This window comes from Grammomys surdaster, unplaced genomic scaffold, assembly GCF_004785775.1.
Source record: "Grammomys surdaster isolate TR1022 unplaced genomic scaffold, NIH_TR_1.0 126679, whole genome shotgun sequence".
NCBI classification, from domain to species: domain Eukaryota; kingdom Metazoa; phylum Chordata; class Mammalia; order Rodentia; family Muridae; genus Grammomys; species Grammomys surdaster.
Genome location: NW_021621467.1, coordinates 1,931,638 through 1,947,666, shown reverse-complemented (window position 1 = coordinate 1,947,666; position 16,029 = coordinate 1,931,638). Strand labels below are relative to the sequence as shown.

Sequence of the window (16,029 nt, the reverse complement as noted above, 5' to 3'; positions counted from 1 at the left end):
TGTGTGTGTGTGTGTGTGTGTGTGTGTGTGTGTGTGTGTGTGTGTGTCAGAGAGGAGATAGCTTGGCTTTGGTTATATTTTGTAATTGGGAGTGCAGAATTTGTTCACAGTGTCTAATATTGAGGATGTGGGGACAGTTAATGAATTCAGGGGGCATCAGTTGGAGGTGGATGTGTGGAGGTGGTAGTCATTTGGGCAGAAAAGTAGGAATGTGAGAAGAGATGAGATTTGTGGGGAACCACTCATCTTGAGAGAACAGGAACCAGAGGGTGAGGATGAGTCCTAACAGTGGGGTGGCAGCTCCACAGGCTGTCATGTTGGTGTAAATTGTCTTTCCTGATAAAGGAGTGGTCAGTTGATGTCCAGGTTTTGTGGGATCATCTAATGCTAGGAAAAATCAAGATTCTGAAGCAGGCGCTTGATCCTCCTATGTGGGACAGCTTAAGGAACTGGCTGAGGAAGGAGAACAATAGTTTACTGTCAGAAAAAAATCTCAGAACACTCTAACCTTGTTTCTTGCCATACCATCTGTGATAACTGTACAGGTAATGCAGACAAATCATGCATAGGAGTAAGTTGGGAAGACATGGATATTCCTGATGTGATCAATGACTCTTCTTGACTTTCTGATTCTTATAACCATCACGGATCTGCTCAACCTACACAGGAGGGTAAGGAAATTGCCAAGACTCAATCTGTGACGGTGCTAACACAGAAACTCGCTGGAAGAATATTAAGAATTTGGCAGATGGCTGGGGTGATTTTTTTGTGGTCCTGGGAATCATCCCATCAACTGCTATTACTACCATGGCTGGAGATGCTCTTCACACAGAAGTTCACGCTGCTGATTTGTTAAAGAGTGTCATATGCATTCTCATGAACTTTGGATCCAACCAAATAAGATAGACCAGGAAATAGTTGAGAAAATAGCTGAACTGAAACAAGCTCTAATGCTCTTTGGAGATCAGTAAGAATTATTGAGGGAAGAAATGAAAATAAGATATGATTGGAATATTACTTTTTATTCTAGTATGCCTTTAGGATACAATGAGAGCAAACGTTGTTGGAGAAAAGTTAAAACACATTTGTTAGGTCATCCCAATTCGTCTCAGGGGATTTATACCTTACAGCAAGAAACTATAGAAACATTTTCAAAGAAGCTGTCTGGTGTAACAGGGATGGACAGTACAGGTCTTGCAGATGTAACTTCATTTATTCCCATGAATCATTTTTAGTAAGTTTCTTGCTCTTGTGATTTTTATAATTCTCTTTGTTGTGATAGTTTTACACATGTATGTATGCTTATTTATTGACATAAAACTGTTAAACTAGATAGACAAAAGGCCAAATTTACAAATCCATAATCTTTAACAGTAATTGTTATCCCTAACAAATCTGCTTAAATAAAGAAAAGGGAGTTGATGTAGTAAAAGGTAGAATGAAGCCTTTGTGTCTGGCTCTCAGTGAAATGTGTTAGCAGAGACTTTGCTATGTTTGCATTAATCACGGAAGGCTCTGAAATTATTTTGATACTGTTTGAACCTTGAAGAAAGGTCTCCCTGGAAAGTCTGCATGTTTTACCATGTGAGAGCTTGCAGCTTCACAAACCTTGGTCCTAAGACAGTCCTGTGAACTTGGAGTGCTTACTTGGAACTCTAAATGAAATTTATCATAGTTATTTTTTGTTTTTTTTTTTAGTTTTTTTTTTTTTGAGACAGGGTTTCTCTGTGTACCTCTGGCTGTCCAGGAACTCACTCTGTAGACCAGGCTCGCCTTGAACTCAGAAATCTGCCTGCCTCTGCCTCCCAAGTGCTGGGATTAAAGGTGTGCGCCACCACTGTCTGGCAACTTTCTGTTCTACAAATCTAGCCATGGTCAAGATATATATGGGTTGTCTGTTCTAGTTAATGAATAAAAGTAACTGGAGTGAGGGAGTTGGCCTCAGTCTTTTCCAAGAAGGCTGAACCCCTCTGCTCCTTCAAAAAATGTGCAGGCTTTTCTTGGTGAGCTGCTTTCTCCACTGCGGCACCCGTGACCAACACCAACCATTATCAGTGTGTCCGTTTCAATGACTGTCAGTTCTGCTGGAGTAGAACAAACTCTCACAGCATTATTTTAACCTGTCACTCCTTTTTAAAGGCAGCCCCAACTGGAGATACTGAGGATTAACACTTCATCAAAGTGTTAGAACAAATTTCATCGCTCATATATATGTATGTACATATGTGATCTACAGATACATTTTATGTCTCCCTATAGAGGGAAGTTTAAGACAACTAAAACAATAAAAATAGAGGTCATATTTACTTGTTCAAGTGGTGGATTGTCTGCTTGAATTCTATACAATACCTGGGGGTGCCTAAGCTAAATAGGAGTCTGACTTGAATTGATACATCATGATTGTCTGAACTGTTTCCTAGCCTTGATTCCAGGCACCTCTATGGCTTGGTTTTTGTTGTTGTTGTTGTTTTGTTTTTGTTTTTTTGGTTTTTTTTGCCATTTTTTTCCTAAGGAATGAAGAGTTCTCACAATATCAGACAGATTTTAATACTCAGTGGATCATTACCATTTTAACAACATAAATAAGGAAAGTTGTGACATGGATTATGTAAATTCATAAAATTGTTAGAATAAGAAATAGACTAAAACGTACATCCAAACATTTCTTATATAAAATGATTTAATGATAAAAATGCCTAGCTTCAAAAATGCTACCTACAGGAAAGTTATTAATGTTTTAGCTTATTAATTAAGTCTTTTCACACTATCATTGAAAGAAAAAACATAATGGGCCAGGGTGTAATTCTTTTGGTATAGAGTTTGCCTAGCATTCACAAGGCTCTGGGTTCAATATCAGGCAATCCCATAAATTACACTTGAAAGTACACCACAGACTACCCTAGTACCTTTGAGGCGGAGGCAGGGGGATAAGTTTAGGTCATCCTTCACTACATGGTAACTTCAAGGCCACACTGAGCTACCTGAGATGCTACCTCAAAACAATATCGACTAACAAACAATAAGGTAAATTCTTATGTCTAGTGTGGCCTTATTTAGTTTCTTATGCTGTCAGTAGTTCAAAATAAGTTACTAATAGATCTTACCTTTTGACGTTTAACATCCTAGTATGAGTCTACCTCCAATTTTTTAGGTCTTCTTTCTTTGCAAATATAAAACTAGAATATTTACTAGTTGGGGCATTTTATAATGAACATAGAAAATACACAAAATTTCTGAATATGAGCTAAAAGGTAAATGATTTACTTTTTCCCCAATATAGAACAGATGTATTCATGTACTCATTTGCCTACCGATTATTGCATTTTATTTCGTATTGAATCAAAACTCTAACACGCTACTTTATAGATTACTGAGGAATTTACAAAAATAACAAAACAAAACAAAAACCCAAAACCATACTAAGCTTTAAATCATTTTAGTGTAGAAGACGTTTTCTTTGCATAGAAATGTAAAGGCATTTTTTTTTTTAGGAGACCAACACCTACCTATTGCATCTCCCATACTGATATTTTGAGCATTGAGCGCTTACTCAACATGATGGTGCCTAGTTATTATAGGAGATCAAATCATCTCCGTGAACAAGGGAAATGTTAATGAGTGGTTATTCCTAACAATGTCAACATTGATGCTTATTGAAGTGGGTTGGGGGCTTCGTGGGTCCTTCCTGGTCCTTGGGAGTGTGGTCTTAATGCTTGGTGAAAACAGGCATTATTCAAAGATCAATGATGTAACAGTCAAGTCCAACCACCTATTTAAATTATTTTTAAATAAGCCTATTTAAAAAACAAAATTGTAAATGGAAAGCAGAGAAAGGTCGTTTATTCAACCTGACCACATTGGGAAGAGGAGCAGGGATATCCAGTGCAACCCCTTACCCAACCTCCGCCCAGGTCTGTCTTTGGGGTCTTAATGAGATCCGTGGTCCCTGGGACTAATTGGCCATCCTCATCCAGGTTCAATCTCATCCTGTTAGAAGATGCTCTGATATTTTTAAACTGTTGGAAATCTCTTTCCAGAAGACAGGTTTCCCTATGGCTGTCCCCGTTTCCTTCTCTCAGCCTGATATTCCAGGAGTCCATTGTTTCAGAGGCTGATAGACTGAGACACAAGCATCTCTGGAAATATCTGCATGCTTGTCGGGTGGATTACAAAACACGCCAACAGCCAGTTTTCAGCGCATGCCCTGTAGTCTCTATTGAGAGCTCGAGTCCCTATTTCTATGTAACATTTAAGGCTTCCCATTTTAAAGGTACATTCTAAGGAAAGGAGTGATTTAATCTTTTAGCCGCTTTTCTCATCGTGGGGCTCAGTTTTGTAAATCAGCTATGCCTCTGGATTTAAAATACTGACGGCCTAAGAATGATACAGGTCTTTTCTGACCCCCATGAACAGAGATGGGAAAGGTGACTGTAAACCATCACCCAGACTCGATACTGCGCTCGGGAATAACTCCCTAGCAGTTTAGGAGCAAGCAGAGAACTTCGGCTCTGCCTCTTCCGGGACCTGAATCTCCCGCGAGATTTTGGTAGCTTAAACTACAATATCGCGAGAACGGAAACAGGACTTGAGAGGCACCCCGGAACCTCCTTGCAGAACCCGGAAGTGTGGCGTTTCTATGTGTTCCTCGGCGAACTCTTAAGGAAGAACGGTAGTTTGTGAGCTCAGCCGGGACCATGCTGACTCGGGTGAGACCCTCGGCGGTCGAACGCCCGGGACTGGAGCCGCCGAGAGACAGGGCGGACTAAGATGGGGCCCACATTGCCCAAAGCCCGGAACCATGCTGAGTGTGTTCCTGGTGTTTTCCTATCCGTTCGCTTTCCCGGGAGGGTCAGGCCGGGGGTCGGCGCTGGGATGCCAGCGATGTTACTGCGAGCTTTCTCCACCCTGGGTGCACCCTGGTGATGAAGGGGAGATCCAGAAAGTTATTTCCGTAAATAAACTTTGAAATACTTTTTTATGTTGACGGCAAGGTTGCCGAGGTGATACATCTCTATAGTGTTACTTAAAAAACAAAACAAAACCAAAAAAACTTTTATGGCTTCTGAATTTTCCTTAGCATAGATTCACCTCTAACCTGTGCCTTACACTAGGGTAATAACCACTTCGAGAAACACCATGAAATAATTTTGTTACAAGTAAGGAATTGGTCCCATGGTAGGAACTGACATGTTTTTAAAAAAGCATTTCTTTAAAAGCAGGAAGCCTCACTCCTGATTAACTATTGGCAGTAGCTGGCCGAAACTGCCGGAGAGTTAGTTCTCTTTGGGGTATGGCTCTATACACCCACGTACATAACGACAGAACTAATTGGTCCGAGTCGATTTTTTAAAAGGATGTGAAGTTGGAAGGGGAACCCACCTGGAGAGTCTGGGCGGGGTTGGAGTAGTGTGTGAGTGTGTGTGTGTGTGTGTGTGTGTGTGTGTGTGTTATCACAGTACATTGTCTACATGTGTGAAAGTCTCAACGAATAAATACAGATTAAAAGAAAAATTTAAGGTCACGTTAGTATCAAATTTCAATAAATGTGTGATATCACTGTGTGTTGTCAGCAACTTTTTCTTATATCATAGCTGAAAGCAAAATCAGAGGGGAACCTTGCCAAACAGCTATGCAGAGTTGTGTTGGATCAGTTTGACCAACAGTATTCGAAAGAACTTGGGGATTCCTGGAGTACAGTAAGGTCAGTATGATTTGTCTTTGGTATTTTGTGAGAGAACAGTGGAAGTACATAGTAAATACCTCCTTGATGAGAGTGGCACAGTCCAGGAGGGAAGAGTTTACTCTACATTTTAGATGTGAAAGAATCACCTAGTATCCCTCTCTTGCTTGAGCTGTAGAAATGAGGGACAAATTGCAGAAAGAAAAAAGAAAACGTTCAAGTGAGAGTAAAATTGAATGCCTTCTCAAGTAATTACTTTTATCTGTAAAATGGGGATGTGCTACATTTACAAAAAATGCTGTAATAAATTTCAAAGAAATTTAACCTTCTGAAATGCAGAAAATAACAAGTCCCTAAAGTCAATAATCCTCTATCTTAGCTAAAGTCATGTTTTATTTGACAATTAGAGGGACCATTACATTTGTATCTGGAACATGTGCACATGAACAGACCAATCTAAATGGCAGAGTGGCTTTCGTGTTGCCATGGTTGAGATGGTGGGGAGGGAAGGCACTTGGCACTAAGGTTGGTGACCAGAGATGTGGGTTGTCCTTTGACCTCCGTGTACTGCCATATCTGAAATAAATTCGGTAATTTTTTTTAAACTGACAAATATGATCTGTGTTTTGGTGAGTTTTTGCTGTTGATCGGAATGGTAGTGAATGGGGTTTTATATGGAATGTCTGATTGGTATATATGATACCCCCTAGAATACAAAGAACAATATAGTCCTTCTGTCTAGTTTCCATTCAGTCTATTCATGGGAGAAGCAAATGGGAGGGAAACCTTAAACATTCCAGAAACATGCATCAATAATAGGGCATTTTATTTATTTCGGTGTATGGGTGTCAGTGAAAGCCACTGGTGACTTTGGAATTAACTTGGCAAAGGGAACCAGACATTCAAGGCTGAGGGAATGTTGCCAACCTGTTTTGCACAGCAGAGATGAAAACGTATGACTGGATAGTCTGGAACTTAGCTCAGACAGTCATGTCTCAGATGATTGTTTTATACCATCTCTTCTGAGATGAACTCAGTACGTATGTCTTTTCATAGAACAACTTTAAGCATAATTTGAAACACACATGAAGTCTTTATAAAGATAAACTGTGAAGTGCGCCAAAGATGATTTTAGGACATTAAGATATTTAGGAAACAAAATAAAAATGTAACTGTTATTTCAACAATGCTACATTTTATGTGTTTTACTATCAAAACGTGAATAGTGACATATAACATGAATTCATGAGAATTTTAGTATGCAAAGGTATTCATTCATATGAAATACCTAAAGAACCACACACTTTACATTTGTAGGTAGGTTTTGTGTTCAAATAATACCTACCTAAATACTTTGTTTCCAGTTTTTCTTAGGTTATAACATAGAGTTAAAGTAATTTGTGTAAATTCATTTAGCTGGTTAGTAAGTAGAGTTGAAACTTTTGCCCAGTCTGTCTGAGTCCCAATTTCCCACTACTGACAGTACTGTGCCTCATACCTGGGATATAATTAACGTTCATGGATGAATTATAACAAAAGATTTGTAAGAAGTGTTTTGTCTGAAGACTTTTTAGTAACCTGGTTATTCGTAACCTGTAATGAGTTGATTTTCTACTTTGTGTATGCAGAAAGATTTATAAATTACTATTTGACCCTGAACAAAATGAGCAGTGAACCTCAAAGCCATGTAATTAGCTGTGCCTTCTGCTCTGTCTACCTTTTTGGTAGGATTTCATGGTAATTTAAGTTTTGCATAAACATGTACTAAATTTGCCATAGGCAAAATAAAAGCTTTCTTAGAAAGGCAGACCATGGAAGGTAGCCTAGGGAAGTAAGAACAGAATTGTATGCTTGTTCTATAGCTATTTGCAAACATAATGTTACGCTTCATTTAAGTACTTTTACTATCAGCATTCTTCTCCCCCTCATCTAGAAAGGAATTCAGATTTCTCAGATTTCTGTAGCAGTGGGGCAGGCTGGGTTTCAAGGTCTCCATAATTCAGCGTTTGCTGTACTTGCTTCCAGCTTGTTCCCTTCAGGGAAGTGTGTATCAGAACTTTACATTTGCATCCATGTGATATCATCTTACACTATGCAGTTCCTTTCCAAACTGAGTGCACTGCTTCAGTTTTCCAGCAATTACTCTTAGTTCTCTCATTCAGGATACTGGCATGCATGTTATTACTGTCTTCTAAGCCCAGGCTGCTGTCAGGATTGACTTGGGTTCTCTCCTTTGGAGGCATCACTGTGAGTCTTGATTCCTTACTCCATTATATCTTTGCAATGAAACTTTACTGGGAGGTAGGTCTGGGGTTTTCTCTTACCTACTTAGAGGTGATCTCTGTGTCCTTGAAATGTACTGGTAATGCCCTGATAAGAGCCAGTTGTTTACCTGGTGATTTGTGCCACTCCTGCTAGTCTAACAAGGGAGCTGTAGACCACAAATAAGGGAACACCCTGCAGGAGGTTTGGTGTCTGATGAAAGCTGACTGGCATGGATGGATAGTAAAGTCTCTATGACAGAATCCCCAAAGACAGCTGGGTACCTAGGTTTTGTGAGCATCCTTGGTCAGTCATATTACCTCCCATTGCTAAACACTGTATTCTTCCACTGTCAAGGCACTCTGTTCCAGGTGATTGATCATTTTAAAACCAACACCAACCCTCTGCAGCCCTGTGAGGCACAGCAATTTCCACTCACAGATAAGTCAGATGGGGACACACGGAGGCCTGGTATGCTGCTTCTCAGTGCTGCCATGCTTCACTGTGTTACCCCGTCCATCCTATGCTACCTTCCATGCTCTGCCTTTCTAAGAAAGTTTTGCTATGTGCAGATTCTGAACCAAACATCTTAGGAGTGGAGAGGAAGGATCCTCTGTGCCTTTGGTACTAGTTGTTCTGCTCCCTCCTTCCTTCTAGTAGGTAAGAGTATGGGTTCAGATCTCTCAGCATCTTGTAGCATACAACCTAGATAAGTTATTGAAAAATCTCTACCACACTGTCCTGACCTGTAAGACAAGCAAAATAGTATATATTCAATCATTATTTCAAAAGAGAATATAAATTTCCATAAATATACCAGTGGTTCTCAGCCTTCCTAATGCTGTGACCTTAATACAGTTTCTCATGTTGTAATGACCCCTAACCATAAAGTTATTTTTGTTGCTACTTCATAACTGTAGTTTTGCTACTGTTATGGATGGCAATGTAAATATCTGTATTTTCCAATGATCTGAGGCAACCTCTGTGAAGCATTGCCAGGAAAAGGGGAGAAGCAGTTAGCCCTTTCAATAACTTCAGAGTGTTTCCATGAGTCCTATTTCTGAGACCAATCCTCCGACTGGTCCAGTGAGCACCCTCTAGTGGACAGGGAGGACATTTGTATAATGATTTGTCATTTTTTTCAACCCTGGAAATTCAAACTCATAGCAGCTGTCAGCTTAGCTTCATCACCGGAGAGGAAGGTTTGGTAGGGAGCAGAATAACAAGAGAAAAAGAGAGTCACAGAAAAGCTAAAGAGAGATTGCATTACCAAATATGTTCAAATATGTCATTTTCACCATTTTCATGTTTTAAGTGCCAGACTTATTAAAATAGTAATTACAGGGCTTAAGGTATAACTCAGTGGTAGCATGCATAGTCGGCATCTATGAAATCATATGTTTCATCATGGACATCAGAAACATAGAAAGAGTAATAGGAATGAAATCTGTGTATAAAACTGATTCCTTTACATTATCCAGAAGCCTCAGCAAATAGTAGTTATTACTACTGTTATGGACCCCATACAACAGGCAAGCCAACCTAATGACTGCTGCTCCTGTGACTTCTTTGACTTTCTCAAAGGTCAGTCATTCCTCTGTACAAGTTTAGTTTACGATCATTTAAAGTCACTTTACATAAAATTTAAACATTAATTGTAAATAGGTAACGGCGTATGGCCAAAGCATAGTATCTATTTAGAGAATGAATGAATACATCTTTGCAGGAAGACAGTAACAATTTGTTATGTTGAGTAAGAATAAAAAATGAGAGTCGCAAAAACTTTCACAGGGACAGATACTCACAGCAAGTCCCACCAGTCTCTGAGCCTTTCAGGAGCATGCCCACCCAGCTCCCTGAGTGCTCCCTTCCCAACTTGCCTTTTTCTGGTTCTCCTATAACCAGAAAGAAACAAAAAATGCAACAAAACAAAAAACACAGTTGCACAATCTACCATTTTCACTTCTATATAGCATTTCTTTTTAATAATTACTATGTAGATTTATTTAATTTGTTTTGCATGTATGGGTATTGCTTGCATTTGTGTTTATATGTACCATGTGAGTGCTTTGTGTCTGAGGAGCTCAGAAGGGGCATTAGATTCCTGGAACCGTAATTACAGGTGGTTGTGAGCCACCATGTGGATGCTGGGAACCAAACCTGGGTCCTCTGTAAGAACAACAGATGCTCTTAATCCCTTGATTCATTTCTAAAATATTTCTAGAATGTCAAAATGCACAGATGCCTAAGACATGGGATGTCAGTGTCAGGGCTTAGACACTAAATGGAAACTTGACAGTGGAGAGGTTTCCCAGTGCTGCATTTCCACACAGCCAGAGAGCTGCAGTTGACAGCTCATGGATATAGATTGGGTGAAGAATCAGTAACAGTGTGGGAGATGTTGGAGACATAACTCAGAAGAACTCAAGATGGGAAACATGAAAAGTGTATTGAATTTAACAAAAAATATTGAGTTTTAACTAACTTAAGTGGTAATTTTCTCTGGTTTATAAAAGTCCAAGATTGGCATAAAATTGATATTGAAACCTCAATCATTCTACCTAAGAGTAATCATGTACGAATATGTGGAAGTGAAAGCTTCTTTCATTAAGATACCAGTTTCCTATCAGATCTTACTCTTATCTTTAATGCATATCAAAATTTAAGTAAATTTTATTAAGATTATTGATAATGGAATCTAGAATTTACTATTTTTACATGTACAGATCTAAGGACACAGGGAGAGCAAACATAAGAGTACATATGGAGTGCATGTATGAGTGTGCATGCTAGGCAATTATGAATAAAATGGCAAACAAAATGGTTAAAAATGGTTTCTAAGCATAAAAATGTATTGAAGAAGTATTAATACATCAGTGTTAAGTGGACGAGGGCGAGTGTCAAGTCACTCCAATATTCACGTGCCTAGGGGACTGAGAGTCCTATATTGACATATAGTGGGGCTTTCCTGGGCCTGGGTGCACGAGCCTCAGCAGCTCCTAGCAGTGCTCCATTGGGCAGGTCCACTTTGACTGTTCCTATGGGGCAAGCTTTTTCTATTGTTGAAACAGGCCTGCCTCTGTGTACCAGGATAGAAATACTCCAGGCCTGTCCCTTGTGTACTCTTACACAGTGCTGCAGGACCAGGGTTTCAAGGCCAACAATTCATGTTAGGCACTCAAAAAGGTGAAGCAAGAGTTAGTCTGGACCTTATAGTGACATTCTGTCTCAAAAGAATGCTATTCACGCAAACCCAAACATTTCAGCAGGTCTCTGTGTAGATCATGAGGGACCCCGATTTTATTTGCTTTAATGAAACTTCGTTTTGTTTAGTTCATAAACAGAGGAGACTAGTTTCTGAAGATTCTGTGTCACCACCATAGTGGCTATTTCCAGGTCTGATCAGGCTCTCCCATCCTTAAGTCTGTGAGTAGCTCCATACCAGGAACTCACGGTTGTAACTGTCACTATGTATCCACATCATCCACCAGGCGCCAGCACCACAGCGAGCTCCTCCCCATGTGCATGTGCTGCTGCTGCCTTGGTCCTGGGACTTCTTTCTCATGTTCTCCTCAGTGAGCATGTTAGATAACGGACAGAAGCCAGGGATATTCCTCCACTGCCAATCTGCTTAAGCAGGATTCTTCTAAGGAAATGAGATTAATAACATTACTAAGAGAACGCAAAGAAAATCTTAATGAAGAAAAACACACTGCTTGGGGGTTGGAAAGGCTTAGTGCCCTGAAGGTGTGAATTCTCCAAGTTGAATGCTTATAATGTAATCCTTATTGAGTTTTCTATGGACGTACTTCCTTCTTTTTATTTGTTCTTCTGTCATACAACACGTCAGACTGCAGCCTCTCCTCCTTCCACTCCTCCCACTTTCCCACCACACCTCACCTAATTTTGAGGAGGTTCCTCCCTCTGGCACAGTCTAATCTGGAACTCAGCATAGAGCCCAGGTTGGCCTTCTGCCTCAGCCTCTTGACTTTTGAGGTTAGATATATGTCTCATGACCTCTGGGTTACAAGTACTTTTTACCTGATCAATTGATTCCTAAAACTTCCTTGTAGTAATAAAAATCCAAGAATATCTTTGTGAGTTCTGAAGAAAAGAAATACTGTGCCCGAGGCCAAACAGTTGAGAAGTACCCTTGTTTGTTAAGGGATGTGTGGTTGGTGTAAGCTGAGCTAATCCAGGCTGTTGCACATGACTGTCCACGTTGACTGTTCCCATCTGTTTTGGAGCATATGAGTGGTATATACATTCAGAAAATGTATAACGCTCCCTCAGTTTCAGTTTGGGGTCTATGTTAAAGCTGTAATTTCCAAAGTGTGGCCATAGAGAACCGAGGTCATTGTACCACCTGGAAATGGTTAGAAACTAGAGTTTCTGACCCTGGGTTGGGTAGATTACTCAGTGGGCCCAAGGGCTTGGTAAGTAAGCCTGACCTCAGCTCAGATCCACTGAATGCTGCTGCACACATCTACAGTCTCAGAGCAAGATGGAGGAAGAATTGCTTGAAAACCGGAGGGCTCACTGGCGTGGGGTACTAAGTGCAGCTGCATAAACAAGAGACCATGCCTCCAGAACGGTGGAGCATGAGTACTGACTCCCAGAACTCTGGCCTCCACAGAGGCAACGAAGTATATATGTACCTTCACTTTTGCACACCCACACCATATATTCACACACATGTAAAGAAGTTCACCAGTTTTCTTTAAAAGAAACAAAAAAATTCAGGCTCTATCCAACTGAAGCAGTAACTCCGGGCAGTATCCAGTGGCAAAGTAAATGAAATAGATGTACCGTCCACAGTAGTAAGCAAGAGGCAGTGAAAGGGAAAGCATTCCACATTATGGGAGTAATTGAAATTCACATGGCGTGTGTGAGTCACAGGTGTTACATTTCAATCCAGCCATTTCTCACATAAGCAACTTCAGGGCGAATAGCAGCTAGAATTTATTTAATTGACTATGGTTAATGAGGCTCCCAAAAAACTCATCTGGAAAGGTCAGCTAGTAAATAAATTAAATGTTTCCTGATGCATCATCTGTCAGTTGATGTGAGCTTGTGATTGTCAAGAGAGCTAATTGTTGTGTGGAATACAAAACTAGGAAGGTGAGTAGCCAGGGAAAACCTGCACCATTAGTCAGTCCACAGTGATGTTTAAAAATCATCCTTGGATCTGTATCATCTGAGCCAGTGGAAACCTGTACCATTAGTCAGTCCACAGTGATGTTTAAAATCATCCTTGGATCTGTATCATCTGAGCCAGGGGAAACCTGCACCATTAGTCAGTCCACAGTGATGTTTAAAATCATCCTTGGATCTGTATCAGCTTAGCCTCTTGTCAAGTCATTAATTCTATTACTGCAGAGTTCCCCAAAGTTAACTTTGCAAACCCCAGTTATTGTTGGCGAAGAGCTTAATGCTCATCGCTTCCAATACATTATTTTTGTGATAGTACTTTCCCCTCTACTGTAAAGAATACTTGGCCTTAAATTTCATAACTGGGGAAAACCCTTCTTTGTGCAAGTACTGACACACAAAAAAAATACTTTTTCTGGATTTTGTTTTTTGAAAGATTTATTATTTAATAATTAAATTTGAGCCTGCACAGGTTATGTGCATCACCTGTGTGCAGGAGCAACTGGGCTCTAAAAAGGGGCACTGGACTCACTTTTCGATTAGACAGTTGTGAGTTGTCATATGGGTGCTGAAACTTATTTGTGTGTGTTCTCCAAGACCAGTAAGCACTTGTAACTATTACTGAGCCATCTTTCTATCCCCAACAAAAATACTGAGTGCCATCTACAAAGCTATGTAAATTCTAGTCACGCTGCATTTGGAGGGCAAGACTTCTGTGTTCTGGAAGCTACAGTTTAAGGCACCGCAGAACACTTTGTATGTGTGTGTGTGTGTGTGTGTGTTATGTGTGTGTCTGATATCTTTGATACATGCATGGGAGTATGTGGTTACACATGCTGTACAGGCATGTGTATCTGTGCACAGATATGCGGGGAGATTAGAGCAGTCTTTCAGGTGTCTTCCTTTATTGCAGTCAGTCTTACAGCCCTGAGATAGACTGTCTCATTGAACCAGAAGCTAGCTGTTAAGTGGCAGGGAGCACAGCCCGCTGCCCCCTCAATGCTGGGGTTAAGGGACGAATAGCCTCCCTAACTTTGTACCTGGCTGCTGGATATCTTCATGTTTGTAAAGCAAGTTTGTACCCTCTGCCTTCTTTCTAGCCTCTGTGCGACCCTAACACATTAATCAAAAGTAATTTTACAATAAGCTAATATGAATAAAATCATATTTTTAAATAAAGTCAGGATGAGCATCATCACACTCTTTTGAGGAAAAAGAGAAAGTCAGGAAGACCAGTCCTGAATTAGAGTTTTGTCTTGCTGTTACAGGGTTAGTTATGAAAATAATATAAAGTGATGGATTCACTTTGCTCATAGATTCAGAAGTGTCTCATAGATTCAGTAGCGGGGAAAACTTAGTGGACCACAGTCACTCACATTGTCCGGGCCTGGGGATACAAAAGGAAATGGGAGGGGCTGAGGGAAAATTTATGTCCCCAGGACACAGCTCTAGTGATTACTACTTCCCAACCAGGCCTCACATCTGACCAGAGATTAATAATCTATTGATTAGGCAAAAGCCTCAGAAACTAGTCATCTCAGAGAAACAGCCAGAGGTCTGCAGTACTAAATGCATTTGTTTCTCAGCTAAGTCACACTGGCAGTCCAGACTTACCATTACAGACTCTGAAAAATCACAGGTAAATGAAGTGTAAACCTATGACCACATTCACCCTATTCATCTTTAAAATGCACTAGTTCATGATACTAATACTCATTTATTGCTCATTTTCTGTCACAGGGATGTTCTGATATCTCCATCACTGTGGCAATACGCCGTCCTCTTCAACCGATTCAATTATCCCTTTGAATTGGAAAAGGCCTTGCGTTTGAGAGGCTATCACACAGTCCTTCAAGGGGCTTCACCACATTATCCTAAATCAATGAAGTGTTACCTCAGCCGAACGCCAGACCAAATGCCTTCAGAACGACATCAGACTGGAAGCTTGAAACAGTACTACCTCCTTAATGCTGCTTCTCTTCTCCCAGTATTGGCTCTGGAACTGAGGGACGGGGAGACAGTCCTGGACTTGTGTGCTGCTCCTGGAGGCAAATCTGTGGCTCTGCTGCAATGTGCTTATCCAGGTACTGTCTGCTCTGTCTGCACCTCGAGTTGTTTCACACCTCAATATTTCTGATACCTGGAAGGCAGAGGAAGGGGTGTGAGAAGGAGTGTGCAGGGTTAGGAATCCTGAGGAACAGAAGGACACCGTGAGTAGGGATGAGAACAGAGCTGAGGAGGGATGGAGAAGAGCACTGTGTACTGCAGAACTCCATTCCCGGAATGCATCTCCCAGAGAAAGAGAGTGCTCCTAGGCTAATTGAGAAGGGTTTTGAGATTTTCCCTTTTGGTGCTTGGTTTCACAGGAGATGGCACTCAGGGCTTCTCTCAGGCTAAGTAAGAGTTCTGCCACTGAGCTCCTTATACTTGAGAGGTTTGTCTGTGTGTCATTGTCATAGCTCTTTATAAAACACACACAAATCTACTTAAAACTATTTCATTGTGTTATTCCTTAGACTGTACAGTTCTAAAACAGTTCTGTTCAGTGGACATATACTATGTAATATGTACAGTTTCAAATTTCTTAATATTCTCCTTTGAAAAAGAGGTGAAATTAATTTGACAGTTTTCAGAATACTAAGGTAATGACCTAGAGCATATAATCACAACAAAGGTGCTCCATGAAGTATTTTATGCTCCCATTTTCTTAGAGGTCTTTAAATTATTTTATTCCTAGAGCGCAGGTCAAGTTCTCATGAGCACATGTGGCAGAGAAGATAGTATTAGACAATGCAGTAAGTTCTGTAGTGACATTGTTACTGTTAATACTGGCGTACAGTGGAGGGCTGGGGATATGTCTCCAGTACAGTGTCTGCCATGTAAACATGAGGCCTAATAAGCTTGTGTTTACACACAGCACCACATTGAGAAGAAAA

General features: G+C 40.5%; 1 protein-coding gene across 3 annotated transcripts in view; it reads left to right on the top strand.

The window, feature by feature from the left end:
- Positions 1 to 4,595: 4,595 nt before the first annotated feature.
- Nsun3 (NOP2/Sun RNA methyltransferase 3) overlaps positions 4,596 to 16,029 on the top strand; it is a 50,120-nt gene continuing 38,686 nt past the window's right edge. For all 3 annotated transcript variants that reach the window (XM_028761168.1, XM_028761167.1, XM_028761166.1), the window contains exons 1-3: positions 4,596 to 4,706; positions 5,592 to 5,701; positions 14,834 to 15,177. In XM_028761168.1, coding sequence (XP_028617001.1) covers positions 4,695 to 4,706; positions 5,592 to 5,701; positions 14,834 to 15,177 — 466 coding nt within the window. In that variant the 5' untranslated portion in view covers positions 4,596 to 4,694. The remainder of the gene's footprint in view (positions 4,707 to 5,591; positions 5,702 to 14,833; positions 15,178 to 16,029) is intronic.